Raw genomic sequence first — 15,638 nt, 5'->3', positions numbered from 1 at the left:
GCTGAGGCCAGAGGGGACGGCTGGCTCAGGCAGGGTGAGCTGGGCAGCAGACACGGGGGACGTGTAGGCCTGGCATGGGAGGCAGCCAGGGGTTAATCATTTCCAGGCGGCCTTGACCCCCACCTGCCCTGGCCACTCTGCTCCCGCCTCCTGCTCCTCCTCACGCCAGCCCAGGAGGAGCCATGGGGCGCTGGGCCTGGGTCCCCAGCCCCTGCCCCCCACTTGGTCTGTCCCTGCTGCTGCTGCTGCTGCTGGTGCCTCGAGGAGCTCAGCCCCAGGCTGGCAGGGTGAGCACTGACCCCACTGCACTGTGATCATGGGCTCTCCGTGCCCACTCTGGGTCCTGGGGCTGAGGCCAGAGCAGGGTGTGGGGTGGGTGAAGGGCCCAGCGTGGCGACAGCCAGCCTTCCGGGGGTGAGGTGGGCGTGCTGGGCTGGCCTGGGGGACGGGGGGCCTGGGGATCCAACCTGCTGGCCCCCACCCAGGGGCATGGAGACTGTTCGCCACTCTGGGCCTCTGCTGGGTCCACGTGTTTGAGGTGGGGGCGGGGGGGGGGTGCCTCTGAAGGCCTCGCAGCTGCTCTCGTCTGTCCCCCAGAACGGACCCCCAGGGTTCGAGCCTGGAGGGCCGTGGTTCCAGCCTGGCAGACCCTGAGCCAGCTCAGCCTGACTCCTTGGACTCGGTGGGAGGGGAGGGGACAGGGTCCAGCTGAGGCCGTGGGAGAGCCAGTGTCCCCTGGTTCCTACTCCAAGACCTCAGGGCCCCAATATGGAAACAGAGTCAGGGCCTGAGTGTGAGCGGGGTCCATCCCACACCGACCCCATCACAGGCCTCTCGGCTCTTCCTAGAACCCAACGGAACCCCCAGAATGTAACGCCACAGTGACCCCTGGGACTCCCGCGATCCCTGTAACCTCGGTGACCCCCAGGACCCCAGCCACAGCGACAGCACCCAAGGCAGAGGGACCCCATGGTGGAGGGCCTACCCACCTGCCCAGGGCAGCCCCCTCCAATAGCAGCCCTGGGGGCACAGGTGGGTCAGGAAGGCTTCTTGGAGGTGGCAGGCTACACCTAGATGGGGGGTCTGGAGGAACACAGCAGCACTTAGGGAGTGCGGTATGTGATGGGGGTTGGGAGGTGACCAGCGCGGGAACCCTTGACCCCTGTGTCTCCTCTAGCAGTGCTCACCGAGGCCGGGCAGCCCTGCAGGTTCCCCTTCCGCTATGGCGGCCGCATGGTCCACTCCTGCACTACAGAGGGAAGTGCCCACAGGAAGTGGTGGGTCCCAGTCCCCGTGCCCCGTGCCCGCCCTGGAGACGCTTCTGCTCCCTGCCCTCCGTACTCCACACTGAGCCTGGCACACAGCAGATGTAGTGAATGAATGAATGAGGGAGTGAATGGGAGAGAGCCCCAGAGTGGTCAGCGTGGGTCCCTGCGTGAGTTGGGGTTAGGGTGGGCGGATCTCTGGCCTGGGACCCCCATGTCACCGTATGCGTCACCCCCAGGTGTGCCACGACTCACAACTATGACCGGGACAGGGCCTGGGGCTACTGTGTGCAGGCTTCCACTCCCCGGGAGGGCCCAGGTGGGTGCCGGGGGTCTGGGCCTGAGCACAAGCTAGGAGGGGGCTGGGCCAGGGGTGGCGGTGAGCTTGAGGGGTGTCAGAGCTGAGCTGGGGCTGGGGTCCTGCCTGGTGTGCAGGAGGAGGCTTCGGGGTTCATCCCACTGCAGACCTCGGGGCCTGCAGGAGTGGGGAGTGGGGAACACCCTGCCCCGCGGGTCCCGCCCTCTCAGGGGGCCACACAACTGCTTTGGCCATTGCCCGGGGGGGGGGGGGGGGGGGGGTGGGTGTGTGTGTGTGTGTGTGTGTGTGTGTGTGTGTGTGTGTGTGTGTGTGTGTGTGTGTGTGTGTGTGTGTGTGTGTGTGTGTGTGTGTGTGTGTGTGTGTGTGTGTGTGTGTGTGTGTGTGTGTGTGTGTGTGTGTGTGTGTGTGTGTGTGTGTGTGTGTGTGTGTGTGTGTCTCTCAAAGCGCCCCCTGGTGGTCAGGCTGGGCCCTGCGGCTGCACAGGAACAGCCCTGGACATGGAGAGGGCCCAAGGGGTCCGCAGGGTGTGGTGCTGGCAGCCCCACTTACAAGGGTCCCAGGGCACACGGAAGAGGACTGCGCTGCCTGATGGGGGTCGGGCTTTCAGGGTGCTGGATGCAGAGCCAGAGGCCCATTTTCCCAGGGTCTGAGAGCTGGGCAGAGGATGTGGTGAGGAGGGGAAAGGCCTGCGCTCGCTCCCAGGGCACGTACACACCACGGAACTCGGGAGGGGCATCTTTAAGGTGGCGGGCCCTCGGCAATCAGGGAGAGTCACGGCGTGGGGAGGGGGTCACGAGGCCCGGCCGGGCTCTCAGACACACCCCTCTCTGCTGCGTGTGCCCAGCTACCCTGGATCCCTGTTCCTCCGGCCCCTGCCTCAACGGGGGCTCGTGCTCCAGCACCCAGGACCCCGAATCATACCACTGCACCTGCCCCGTGGCCTTCACTGGCAAGGACTGCGGCACGGGTGAGCAGGGTGGGGGGCTGCAGGGCAGGGGGGCGCCTGCCGCACGCGCGGGGAGCAGCAGCTCACTGTGCCGCCCCCAGAGAAATGCTTTGACGAGAGCCGCTACGAGTACCTGGAGGTGGGCGATCGCTGGGCCCGCGTGCACCAGGGCCGAGTGGAACAGTGCGAGTGTGCGGGGGGCCAGGTCCGGTGCCAGGGCACCCGCCACACAGGTACGGGGGGGCGGGCCGTATCGTTGGGCCTCCCACCCTGGGAAGGGGCTCATCCAGGGCCACCCAGAGACGGGCACCGGGTGGGAACCAGGCCCTGCCCCTGCCCCTCGAGGCCCAGCTTCTGAGCCCTCCCCCCAGTTTGTCTGAGCAGCCCCTGCTTGAACGGGGGTACCTGTCACCTGATCGTGGCCACCGGGACCACCGTATGCGCCTGCCCCCCAGACCACGCTGGGCGGCTCTGCAACATTGGTGAGTCGCTTGGCTTCAGAGCTGCGTGGCCCTGCGTGCTGGGGCCCAGGCTCACAGCGCACCGTGCCGCCCGCAGTGCCGGCCCAGCCTTGCTTTGTGGGGAGCGGCACCGAGTACCGAGGCGTGGCCAGCACGGCGGCCTCGGGCCTCAGCTGCCTGGCCTGGAACTCCGACCTGCTCTACCAGGAGCTGCACGTGGACTCCGTGGGCGCCGCGGCCCTCCTCGGCTTGGGGCCCCACGCCTACTGCCGGTCAGCACTGGGCGGGCAGGGCCTGTCCCTGGGTCCTGACCCCTCGGCTTGGGAGGCTGCGTGGCGAGAGGAGCCCAGGGGCTGTGGGGTGGGGGTGGGTGGAAGGCCAGGAGCCGCACCCAGCTAGGGGTCCCCGGCTCCCTCCTCCCACCCGTCACTGAGGAGCTGTGACTGACTCCCCTGCCCACCTGCTTCTCCCTGCACCCCAGGAACCCGGACAAGGACGAGAGGCCCTGGTGCTACGTGGTGAAGGACAGCGCGCTCTCCTGGGAGTACTGCCGCCTGGCCGCCTGTGGTGCGCGCAGCTAGTGGCGGGGTCGGAAGCAGCAGGGTGGGGGCAGCGCGGGCCCCGCCCCCTATGAGATCACCGCGGTTTTCCCCGTGGCCCAACCCACTCCAGCCGCATGCCAGGCCTCCTCTCTCCGGAGGACCACGGCCCCATCGGAGAGATGGGGAAACTGAGGCTCACCACAGCAGGGCTGGTCCAAGGCCACGCAGTGGGTTGACACCAGAGGTCAGAGCAGGCGAGTTGGTCACCGGGTCCTCTGGGTGGTCCAGCCGGGCTGCCCTGTGCCAGGACGGTCCCCAGAGACAGGGAAGTGTGGGTGCATGTGGATAATGTGAGTACCCTGGAGTCAGACCCTGGGAGTGGGCTGCTCCATGAGGCCAGCCCGCCCCCGGCCCCGTGCTCCAGGCCTCTCTGACCATCCCGAGTTGGCTCTGGGGTCCCAGGCTGCTGGGAAGGACATGAATACCTGCCAGGTGTGCCAGGCCACCCTGGTTCCCACAAAGCCTTGTGACTGGGTACGGTTCTCCCCGTCCTGCAGATGAGGAAACTGAGGCTCAGAGTAAGTCATGTGCCCACAGGGGCAGAGCTGGGGACCCTCTTTCAGATGAGCTGCCTAGGCTGGGTCAGGAGGCAGGTGAACCGTGGGGGGCCTGAGGATGGTGGACGCAGCCAGGATCCTCTCTGGCCTGGGGTGTGCAGAAGGGACCCGGGGTGTGTGACCTGTGTTCTCAGAATCCCTTGCCAGAATTCAGCCCCCGCCCACCGAGGCCCTGCTGAGCCTGCCTGGGCCCGCGGCAGCTGGACCAGCCGGACGCCAGACCTGTGGCAAGAGGCACAAGAAGAGGAGCTTTCTACGGCCACGCATCATCGGCGGCTCGTCCTCGCTGCCCGGCTCTCACCCCTGGCTGGCCGCCATCTACATCGGGAACAGCTTCTGTGCCGGGAGCCTTGTCCATACCTGCTGGGTGGTGTCTGCCGCCCACTGCTTCTCCAACAGGTAAGCGGCTCTGGCCCCAGTGTTCACGACCCCTGCGCCGTCCCTCAAGCCATCCACCTCTCCACCCACCGCTATCTAAGCCTCCGCCCCCCCACCCGGCCATACACCCATCATCCACTCTCCATCCGCCACCCATCTACGCACCCACCCGCCTGTCCTAACCATCACCCATGTGTCCCCACGTTCCGCCACCTACCCGTGTAAACCCCGTCCTTTGGTCCCTCCGTTCCCCGTTGCCCCTCTGACTCAGGTGGGACTCAGCGCTCAGCCCAGTGCTGGGCATGGAGACTGCCGAGACCCGCCCCATTCCTGCCCCGGGGTGCTGTCCCTGTCCCTGTCCCTGCCCCTGCCCCTGTGGCCGCGCAGCCGTGCTCCTCGCCCCGGGAGCTCCAGGTCTCCCCGCTCAGGGAGGGGCGGGGCGGGGCGGCCAGCGCGTGCGCAGCAGGGTGGTGGGTGTGACCCGTGCCTCGCAGGGCCCGCCCCTTCCGGCCCCGCCCCCTGGCCCAGACCGAGCTGGCGGCACCGTGGGGCACAGGGAGCCTAGGCCCCGCCCACTCGGCGGGCTCCCGGAGCGGAGGGCCGGCTGGGGCTGGCGGCCGGGGGAAGGGTCAGGGGTGCGGGGCCCACTACCACACCCCAGGGTGGGGGGCAGCGAGCTCAGAGCAAGAAAGGCCAGCCCATCCCCCGCTCCTCATGGCTGTGATGGGAACAGGGCTCTGCCGTGGGGAGTGTGGGGCTGTCTCTGGGGCGGGTTCAGTGGGAGGGAACGGGCCTGACAGTGGCATCCCAGGGAGTGGGACGTGAGCGGGGGCTGGGGGCTTGGCAGCGTGAGACTCCGACGGTGAGTCCCTATCAGTCACCCCAGGGACTACAGCATAGGGGTGGGGGGCAGTGGGCATAAGTCCTGCCCTGTGCAGACCGCTGTGTGGCCTGTGAAACAGGACCCCTGAGGCCTCCCCAGTATGGATGGGATGGGGGTGGTTAAGAGGCTGGAGAAGGGGAGCAGGCATCCTCTGCTCACGTCCAGGGAGGGGCTGGGGAGGGCCAAGCTGGATGGAGGTGCCTGTCCCCTGTGGGCTGGACCCTAGCACCCTGGTCCCTGGCCTGGGCCAAGCAGGGCTGGTGGAGGTGGGTGGGACAGGGCATTCGTGTGCAGGTGCGGGCGGTGAGGGGAGTGCTCAGGCTCCTGGCCCCACGGGTGACTTCACAGGAGGCCTGCCCCTGTAGCAGGGGCGTGGGGCAGAACCGGTGCCCAGAGCTGGGATCCGCACCAACGCGGGCGCATTTCAACGCAGACCCCACCTGGACCTGCACAAGGCCCCCCAGGGTCACTCATGCCGCTGCCTTAGAGGCGGTGCTGCCAGGACCGGTGCTGTGGCCCTAGCTCCCCACTCCCTACCGCACTACGGCCCACACCCCAGCCCCTGCTCAGGTCTCTCCCAGGGCCTGGTGGGGGGGTGCCCTGCACAGCGTCACCCTCCTGGGGTCGTCTACCGGATGCTCTGTCCCCGTGGGTAGAGGGCGAGCTGACCTCAGGGGCCCGAGAGTCATGCTGCCACCAGCTCCCACTGCACAGCCCCCCCAGGGAAAGTGTCTCTGTGGTCCTCGGCCAACACTTCTTCAACCGCACGACGGCCGTGACGCAGACGTTCCGCATAGAGAAGTACATCCCGTACCCACTGTACTCAGTGTTCAACCCCACTGACCATGACCTCGGTGAGGCCCGGGACGGTGCTGTGTGCTCTGTGCACACCCAGGGCCAGAACCAGGGGAGAGGCTGGGAGTGGGTGCCAGGCAGGGGAGGGTCCTCAGACGCTCAGGGGATGGGTGGGAGGGAGGGGGAGGGGAAGGAGAGACAGAGCGGGGAAGGGCAGGGGGAGGGCAGCAGGAGCACCTGGTGTGGCTGAGTGGCCTTGGCCTGGCTGGAGGAAACCCTGGCTGGCCAGCCTTGCTGGCCCTCCTGTGGCCTCCTGGGCCTCCCAGGCCACAGCCCCTCTGCCCAGCGGGGCTGTACCCCGTGTGACTCAGCAGCCACCTTTGGCCCATTGTGGGCCCCCACGCCGCAGGCTGACCCCCGGCCTCTCTCCCATCCAGTCCTGATCCGGCTGGAGAAGAAGGGGGAGCGCTGTGCTGTCCGCTCCCAGTTCGTCCAGCCCATCTGCCTGCCTGAGCCCGGCAGCACCTTCCCTGCTGGGCACAAGTGCCAGATTGCGGGCTGGGGCCACCAGGATGAGAGTGAGTGGGGTGGGCGCAAGGGGCCAGCGTCGTGCCCCCGGGAGCAGTGGCCCGGCCCTGCAAGCCTCGCCCAGGCTGAGTGCCCCCTGTCTGCCGTCAGATGTGAGTGGCTACTCCAGCTTGCTGCGGGAGGCCCTGGTCCCCTTGGTCGCCGACCGCAAGTGCAGCAGCCCGGAGGTGTACGGGGCAGACATCAGCCCCAACATGCTGTGCGCCGGCTACTTCGACTGCAGGTCTGACGCCTGCCAGGTGAGCTGGGACGGCCGCCCTGAGAGCTCAGAGCCGAGAGGGGCCGACCCGCAGGGCCAGCCAGTAGCCCGGACAGAAGGCCCACCTCCCGGTCGGTGGCACCCCCAGGATGGGCGCTCACTATTGCTGGAGGCCCAGGGGCCAGGAGTGGGGTCCCTGCTCACAGGGGGTGGGGATTGAGGCCCGGGAGGGGCCGGGTCCCAAAGCCCAGGCTCGTGCCAGCTCTCCAGCCGAGGGCAGGGTTGTCCACATGACGTCAAAGGCCAAACCCCTTTTCACCCAGAGTTCTCCCAAATGGGCCCAAGCGATCGGCAGAACCCAGTGTCCCGTTTATCAATGGCTCCTCGGGGCTGCACATCAGTGCAGAGTTGGAGAAGCTGCTTTACTCCCCATTTTTTTTTTTTTTTTTTTTTTTGCGGTACGCAGGCCTCTCACTGTTGTGGCCTCTCCCGTTGTGGAGCACGGGCTCCGGACGCGCAGGCTCAGCAGCCATGGCTCACGGGCCCAGCCGCTCCGCGGCATGTGGGATCTTCCTGGACCGGGGCACGAACCCGTGTCCCCTGCATTGGCAGGCGGACTCTCAACCACTGTGCCACCAGGGAAGCCCTACTCCCCATTTTTATAGGTGGGGAGACTGAGGCCCAGAGAGGTCTGCTCACTCTTCCCAGGTCACACAACTCATAGGTGGCAAAGGGTGGGGGCTTGGCACTCAACCACGTGGTACAGCAAGCGCCCTGGGGGAAGTCAAGGGTGGCTTCATGGAGGAAGGGGTACTGGCACTTGTCCCAGGGGGTGATTAGGGGTTTGCCAGGTGGCAAAGAGGGTGTTTCCAGGGGGGAATATCCTCTGCTGGAGCGCGGGGCCGCCTGGTGCACGTGGGGTGCGTGCTGGTGGGCGGAGGGGGGACCCAGATGGAGGAGGACTCTGCTGGTTGTGGAGACAAGAGGGAGCCGCAGCAACCCCCTACTGGGAGGGCGCCCTGCCTGTGTGGTTGGGGGAAGGGGGGCAGCTCCCTTACTTGGAACACCCATGTCATCTGTGCTCAAGCTCTCAGGAAGCCCACCTCGAGGGCTGACCCCTCTGGAGTCATGTTCCGGGTTGGGGCGAGGGAGCTTGGGGTGAGGGGGTGGTGGACTGTTCCATGGGTGTCGAGGAGCTGAGCCATGAGTCTCCTGAGCCGGGCCCCAGGCTCTGACCGGCCACTCTGCGCAGGGGGACTCAGGTGGGCCCCTGGCCTGCGAGAAGAACGGCGTGGCCTACCTGTATGGCCTCATCAGCTGGGGTGACGGCTGCGGGCAGCTCAACAAGCCCGGCGTCTACACCCGCGTGGCCAGTTACGTGGACTGGATCAGCGACCGGATTCGGCCCCCCAAGCGGCCTGTGAATCCCTCCTGAGACCACCCCTGGGGACATCGTGCCTCCTGCCGTTCCCTCCTCATTGGCAATAAACACGTTTCCAAAAAGACCCCGGCCCACACTGCCTGTCCCGCTGCCACCAGCTCAGCCTTCCCTGCCCCCAGGCTGTGACCCCCGAACCAGCTTTGTGGATGCTGTGGCTTCAAGGCTGGGGGGCCCCAAGCCAGCACCCCAGCTTCTCAGAGGAGAAGGGAGCCTGTGACCCCACAGGGAGGGTCTGGCCCCATGGCCTGGGCAGTCAGGACAGGGAATCCAGACTAGACTTTCTCCAGAGCAAGAGCTGTCCCCAGCCAGACCCCTCTCAGACCCTCCTCCAGGCAAGTGGGGCTTGGGTCCGGGCACCTTGGGCTGTCCCATGGCAGGGGATGCTAGAACTTAAAAGACAGGTTATTTGGGAAAACCCCTGGCTATCATTTTGCTTCAAGAAGGCAGCCTGCCTGACTGCAGCTCTCCCTCAGCCGTGTCTTCTAGGCGGGGAAAACTGGAGACTTCCTCTGAAGGAAACCAGGGAAAGGGAGGAGCCCAAATGCCAGGGTGAGTGGAGGGTAGTGGGTTGCGCCAGCCAGGCAAGACACTGTGGGCACGGAATCTGAGATGCCCGAAGGGCCCAGAATCCTGGGCCAGAGGAAGCAGCACATGCAAAGGTCCTGAGACAGGAGGCTGATAGTGGCTTATTTATTCATTTTTTATAAATTTGTTTATTTATGTATTTATTGGCTGTGTTGGGTCTCTGTTGCTGTGCGTGGGCTTCCTCTGGTTGCAGCGAGCGGGGGCTGCTCTTCGTTGGGGAGCACGGGCTCTAGGTGTGCGGGCTTCAGTAGTTGGCGGTGCACGGGCTCTAGAGCGCGGGCTCAGTAGTTGTGGTGCACGGGCTTAGTTGCTCCGCAGCATGTGGGATCTTCCCAGACCAGGGCTCGAATGCGTGTCCCCTCCATTGGCAGGTGGACTCTTAACCACTGCGCCACCAGGGAAGCCCCTGGAAGTGGCTTATTTGAATCAAAGTAAGGAAGTATGGCTGAGGCCAAAGAGGGTGCGATTGTGTGTGTGGGGGGTGGGCTGTAGTAAGGTGCTGGGGGTGTCCCAAGTGTCCCTGATGGGGCAGCAGGGTGGGGATGTGATGACATCTGTGGTCAGGAGAAGAGGCCTGGGTGTATGGGGGTGGGTCAGAGCGGTGCCCGGCGCTGGGACCCCTGGTCCCAGGGAGGGTCAGGAAGAGGGTGGCATTCAGCGCATCCAGCCCCAGCCCCACCCATCCTGCTCTGGGCATGGGGCCCCTGCCCAGAGCAGCCCAGAGGGTGGGGTCCTTCTCCCCACAGTCCCTACTCCCCTCTGCTGTCATCTCCACAGCCCCACCTGGACCGGGTCTCACTGCCTGTCCCGGGTGACACGCCAGGGCTTCCTCCATGTCACCCCCCCCATCTGGGAGCCTACCCCCAGTCTCTGTGTGGTCTGATTCCACCTGCCTCCAGCCCCTCTTCTGCCCCCCAGCTGCACTCTGACCACTCGGGCCGCCTTGTGTTCGTGAAACTGACCAGGGCCCTTGCTGACGCTGCTTCCACTGCTGCCTAGAACATTCCTTCCCGTACCGCCCCTTCCCCCTCACTCAGCCTTTGGACCCCTGAGAGGCCTGACCGTTGCCTGAATGGGGTCCCATGGCCACACCCAGCTGCAGAGGAAGCCGGGAGGGCAGGGAACAGGATTGTCATGACGGGACCAGACAAATCACCAGGGACATGCACTGCCCCCAGCAAAGCCGGAGGAAGAGAGATGGGCAGTGGGAGGACAGCAGTATGTGTGCCCATCGTCCAAAAGGCCAGGGGTGGGGCTCAAAGCCCTTAGGTGGACCGGGACTTGCTGCTGAAGCCCCACCACGTGGACCGCAGACAGGGCAACAGAGGCTGGTGCTGGTGCCCCAGGAGCATGGAGGGTGGAGCAGCTCCCACTCGTGAATCTGGGACCTCCGACCGCCTGTTCTCGGCCTCCAGGAAGCGTGTTGCTTCGGTCCCACCACACCTTTGCCTGATGTGAGCTCTCCCTGACCTCCTCCCCTGTGAGTGTTGAGTGTGGATCTGTTAAAGAGGTGACGTGCATTTATAGATGGTCTAACGCCAAGCCAACCTTGCATTCCTGCAGTGAGCCGTGCTGAGTCAGGGTGGGAGCCAGCTACCTTCTGTCGGCTCCTCCAGATTTATTCCCCACCTTGCCCTGTGCCCCGTAGGCTGATCTTGATGGGCTGTGTCAATGGGCTCCTGTGCCCTTTGGGGGAGCCGCAGCGGGAGGTCAGAGGAGGGAGGAGTGTGAGATTGGGGTGTTGATTTCCCTGCCTCCCTCTTCTGGGGTCACCTCAGTGTTATAGGTTGGACTGTGTCCTCCCCAAGTTCATATATTGGAGTCCTAACCCCTAGGACCTCAGAATGTGACCTGATGTGGAAAGAGGATCTTTAGAGAGGGGATCATTAGCGTGGGGCCTGATCCAATATGACCGTGTTCCCCTAAGAAGGGGAAATTTGGACACAGAGACATGCATAGAAGGAAGATGATGTGAAGAGACACAGAGGGGAGATGGCCATCAACAAGGCAAGGACAGAGCCTGGAGCAGGTTCTCACAACTGTCAGAAGGACCCAGCCCTGCTGACCTCTTGATCTTGGACTTCTGTCCTCCAGAATGGTGAGACAATTTCTGTTGGTTAAGCCCCCACCCAGTCTGTGGTGCTTTGTGACGGTACCCCAGCAAGGGATACACCCAGATCCCTTAACTGAAGGCCATGATCCTCCCAAGATGTAAATGACGCCCCCTTCATGGTTCAGGGAACCCCCCACCTCAGGTCTAGAGGTGGTTCCACGGCTCTCTAACTGGCCCGGGGCCACACAGTCACGTACTATGCCCCTTATGTACAAAGGTGTGGTTCCTTCCATGAGCACACCTTTGTGAATAATCTCTCCTTGGATTGTCCTAATGTAGTGTCAGCTGCTGGGACCCTGGCTGACACACTCTGTCATACTTGTTATAAGCTTTTTTTGGATCGACTTAAATTTTGTTTAGGATTTTACATTTACGTTTCTGAGTGACATTGGCCTGTAATTTTCCTCTCGTATACTCTTGGAATGACTGTCTTATACTCTTTGAATGGCTACACTGATCTCCTAGAATGAGTTCAAGAATGTCCCTTCTTTCCTGATCCACTGGAGGACTGCAGAAAGCTGGAATGATCTGTGTTTTGAAAGTTTGGTAGAATCTCCTATAAAATTTCCTGGGCCCAGTGTTTTCTTTACAGGATGTACTTTAACTACTGAGTCATTTTTTAATACTTTGGGACTTGTTGAGAACGCTGTTTCTCCTTGAGCTAGTTTTAGGAAGTTACACTTTCGTGAGTGTATCTGTCTCCATTTCCACATCTATTGCTGTAAGGCTGTTTGTGCCGTTCGCTTGGCATTGCACCTCACGCGTCAGTAGTTACTCTCTGTCAGCACTTGGGTGGTGTTCCGCTGTCTGCTGTCGCTCCTGCTGAGAAATCTGCTTGAAGTCCAACTGGTGTTCTCTTGACATAACTCCGCCTCCCCCCGCCCCGCCCGGCAGCCTTCGTGCCTTTGTCTTTGCTGTGCTGCGGCCTCACCACAACACGTGCGGGTGGGGGCCTCTCCCCGACTCATCCTGCCTGCTGTGTGCGGACTCCTGTTCAGCTTGGACGTTTGCTGGTGCCCTTGGCCGTGGCGACTCGGCGGGGTCCAGGCTCCTTCTCTGCAGAGCTTCCAGACATTGTGTATCAGAATGCTGCTGCGATGACACAGATGACATCCAAACGCAGTGACGTACAAGCAGCCACGTACTGAGCTCACGACGCTGGGTGGGTTGGTAATGTGGCCTTGCTTGGCGGGGTGCTTCTCGCCGCCTGGGCTGGCTCCGCCACGTACCTGGGTCATCAGTGGGTCTAGGCGGTTCTGCCCCCGGAGGCTGACTGGCTCTTGGCTGGGGCCGTGGGGCGACCGGGCCACACGTCTTCTGTCATCCGACAGGCTAGCCTGGGCCCGTTCACATGGTGGTGGCTGGGTTCCAAAGAAAGAGTGGACATGAGCTGCTCAAAGTGGATTCCGGGGTAGAGCCGGATTCCGGGGTAGAGAGGCAGGCTCCACCTCTCAGTGGGAGGAGGTTACATTTCAAGGGGTGTGGGTGCAGGTGAGGGGCATTTGCAGCCATTTATTCAATCTTCCACACTCTCTGTACCAGTCTGCACGGGCTGCCTTAACAGAAGGCCACAGACTGCTGGGCTCACACAACAGAAATTTCTCATGGTTCTGGAGGCTGAAGTTCAAGATCAAGATCCAGTAAGTTGATTTCTGGGGAGACCTCTCCTCCAGGCTTGCAGACGGCCGCTGTCCTGCTGTGTCCTCACGTGGCCTTGCCCTGTGTGTGCGCTGAGAGAGAGAGAGAGCTCTGGTGTTTCTCCCTGTATTTTAAGGCCACAGTCCTATGGGATTAGGGGCCCACCCTTATGACCTCATTTAACCTTAATTACCTCCTTAAAGATCCCATCTCCAGGGACTTCCCTGGTGGTCCAGTGGTTAAGACTCTGCACTTCGACCCCTGGTCAGGCAACTAGATGCCGCATGTCACAATTAAAAGATCCTGCGTGCCACAACTAAGACCTGGTGCAGCCAAGTAAATAAATAAATAGATATTTAAATATTAAAAAAAAAATCTCATCTCCAAATACAGTCATATTGGGGGTTAGGGCTTCGACAGATGGATTAGCAGGGACACAGTTGGGTCCATAACACTCCATCTCGCCATGCAGTGGATGAGGAGGGTGGCAGACGTGCAGGGCTGGGAGGTGGCAGTCATCACCTCCTCCCACTCTGCTGCCCCTTCATATGGCCCCACCTAACTGAGGGGAGCTGGGAATTGTGAAAGGAGTGACACAGGGTATCGCTCGGGTGGACACAGGCATAGTGTTTGCCACGATCAGCTGGTGTGTGTTCTTCTCCAGCCTCACTGAGCACCTGGAGATACAAGACAAGGCGGCCTGTCCCTGGTCCCCATCATTCCCTTGTGTTTGTAAAGCCCGTGATCATTTTGAAAGAACCTCACATACATCATCTCATTGAGGGGCTCTCATAATAATGTCAGGCTGGAAGAGGAAACAGGCCAGAAAAGTCGTGTGATGGTTAAAGTTCATTTGGGTGGTGAGTGGCAGGTGCAGTGTCTGATGGCAGGTCCCTGGGCTGCAGAGCCACTGATGGGGTGACACTGCCCTGGGGCCGTGGAGCCTGGCAGTGGTGGCAGTGTCCTTGGCAGTGATGTCCAGCAGCAGTGCCCGTGGCTGTGTGGCCAGCCGGTGGTACAGCTCTGACCCATGGTCGGGGGCTTCTTGGAAGGCGGCTGTGGAGTCCGGCAGGGCAGTGGCGCAGGGCGGGCGTGGCGTCCGGTCTCAGGAGCGTGGCTGTGCCCCCCTGGCACCCTATCTCATGCGGCTCCTGCTGGATCCCCACCTCGCCTGGGCTCTACTCAACGCCTGACATTCTTCCAGCAAATTCCTTCCTGCTTCAGTGGCCAGAGTCAATTTCTGCCACTTGCAACCAGCAACTCTGGCTGCAACAGCTGGGGAAAGTGTCTTAGTCTGCTCGGGCTGCTGTAACAAAAACACTGGAGGGCTGGAGGCCAGAAGTCAGAGATCAGGATGCCACTGGAGGCCGGAAGTCAGAGATCAGGATGCCAGGCTGGGGTCGGGTGAGAGCCCTCTTCCAGGCGTTCAGATGTCTGCTTTCTGGCTGTGTCCTCAGGGGTGGGTGAGGAGAAAGAACTTGTCCCTCATGCCTCCTCTTATAAGGACAGTAATCCAGTCCTGGGGACCCCACCCTTGTGACCTCATCACCTCCCAAAGGCCTCACCTCTTCATACCATCCCCTTGGGGGTTGGGCTTCAATGTGAATTTGGGGGGTGGGGACACAAACATTCGGTCCACAGCAGGAACTTAGGAGAGAGAGGCCAGGAGCCCACCCAGGGTCTGGGAGTGGGAGCCAGGCAGGAAGATCATCCCACCTCTAAGTAGCCGGCGTGGGGCGGGGGGAGCTGTCTGTCCCCATGGCGGCCCGCATTCTCTCGGGCCAGTGTCGGAGCAGGTGCAGCTGCCAGGCGTGGCAGGGGCCTGGGTCGGGTCCAGCGCTCGGGAATGCAGCAGGGCACTGACCCTCCCTGCAGGGATGACCAAGTGCCAGGCGCCTGGGGCGGCGGATGTGTTGGTGGCCACAGCCCCCAGCGCCACCCGGCTCCACGCCGGCTGTCCTGGGCCAGCCCCTGGGGGCCTGAGATGTGTGGGAAGCATGAATGAGGCTCTGTAGTCGGGCAACTGCTCTGCAGAAGGTGGCTGGTGGCTGCACAGGTGCCGCTGGAGGTGGTGCTGGAGGAGGGGACACAGGAGACACAGAGCTACTTCCTGGGCCTGGTGTGACGCTGCTCTGCATTACGCCTTGGCAACACATCCCCAGGGCATCTGAATCAGGCTGGTGCCCACCAGGGACCTGCCTTCTCAGCTCCCCAGGGACAGTGAGGAGGGGGAGTGGGTGCCCAGAGAGGATGGACCTGGCCCTCTCTGTGCCCAGCATGGTGGCTGCTGAGCTGGGATTCCAGCCCAGGGCTCTGCCTGCCCCCACGGATCCTGTGCCCTGCTTGGGGCTCAGCCAACGTGGGTCAGTCCTGGAGGCGCCCGCAGCTCTGAGCGTTAGTTCCTCCTCCGTGAGAGGCAAGACCTGGATGGGATGAAGATGCACACACTTGTTCCTGCCCATGCGGATTTCAGGGTAACGGGACACCACTGAGCCCTCCCCTCCCCTCTCCTCCCGGCGGGGCATCAGCTCCCTTAGGGTGGGACCTCGAGTAGGGTACATTGCTTCTCCTCGCTTTTCTAGGGTGCTGTCCCATCTCTGCCACTGGCCCCTCGTCTTGTTGGATGTTCCTGAAGGCATGAATGTCAGAGGTTGTCTTAGAGATGGAGGCTGAAGTCTGAGATGTAGACCTGCCGGGTCCCCCAACCACCTGGGTTCCCAAAGAACCCGGGCAGATGGACTGGAGCTACAGGGTGGAGGAGGGGAAATCCAGAAGGTCAGAGCTCCCCCGCTGCAAAGGGGACTCTCAGGGGGCCTTTATAGAGCAGCAGAGAACCTCTGTGCCATCCTTGCCCGGAGGGATAGCTCT

At 62.7% G+C, this 15,638-nt stretch overlaps 1 protein-coding gene across 2 annotated transcripts; it reads left to right on the top strand.

The window, feature by feature from the left end:
* The first annotated feature begins 2 nt into the window (after nucleotides 1-2).
* Nucleotides 3-8,498, top strand: HGFAC (HGF activator). 2 transcript variants are annotated; one of them, XM_081237543.1, is made up of 14 exons: nucleotides 3-287; nucleotides 849-1,032; nucleotides 1,178-1,277; nucleotides 1,505-1,584; nucleotides 2,429-2,551; nucleotides 2,632-2,763; nucleotides 2,902-3,012; nucleotides 3,089-3,263; nucleotides 3,473-3,558; nucleotides 4,285-4,549; nucleotides 6,126-6,265; nucleotides 6,644-6,784; nucleotides 6,885-7,033; nucleotides 8,246-8,498. In XM_081237543.1, the coding sequence occupies exons 1-14, from the start codon at nucleotides 183-185 to the stop codon at nucleotides 8,426-8,428; spliced, it is 1,974 nt and encodes a 657-aa protein (XP_081093669.1). In that variant the 5' UTR covers nucleotides 3-182; the 3' UTR covers nucleotides 8,429-8,498. The 2 variants fall into 2 exon arrangements, with proteins under 2 accessions (XP_081093669.1, XP_081093670.1); XM_081237544.1 differs by having other exon boundaries at nucleotides 4-287; nucleotides 1,181-1,277.
* The last annotated feature ends 7,140 nt before the right edge of the window (nucleotides 8,499-15,638 follow it).

The sequence above is a fragment of the Mesoplodon bidens genome, assembly GCF_964165515.1.
Source record: "Mesoplodon bidens genome assembly, chromosome: 1".
Taxonomy (NCBI): Eukaryota; Metazoa; Chordata; class Mammalia; order Artiodactyla; family Ziphiidae; genus Mesoplodon; species Mesoplodon bidens.
Note: the sequence above shows the minus strand (reverse complement) of the source record. Positions and strands in the feature narration are given on the sequence as shown.

Bases quoted from the DNA above. Each gene is read 5' to 3' on its own strand.
- HGFAC (XM_081237543.1), top strand. From the start codon at position 183: ATGGGGCGCTGGGCCTGGGTCCCCAGCCCCTGCCCCCCACTTGGTCTG. The intron at 1,585-2,428 runs GTGGGTGCCGGG...GCGTGTGCCCAG, and splicing joins CACTCCCCGGGAGGGCCCAG to CTACCCTGGATCCCTGTTCC. The intron at 4,550-6,125 runs GTAAGCGGCTCT...CCCACTGCACAG, and splicing joins GCCCACTGCTTCTCCAACAG to CCCCCCCAGGGAAAGTGTCT.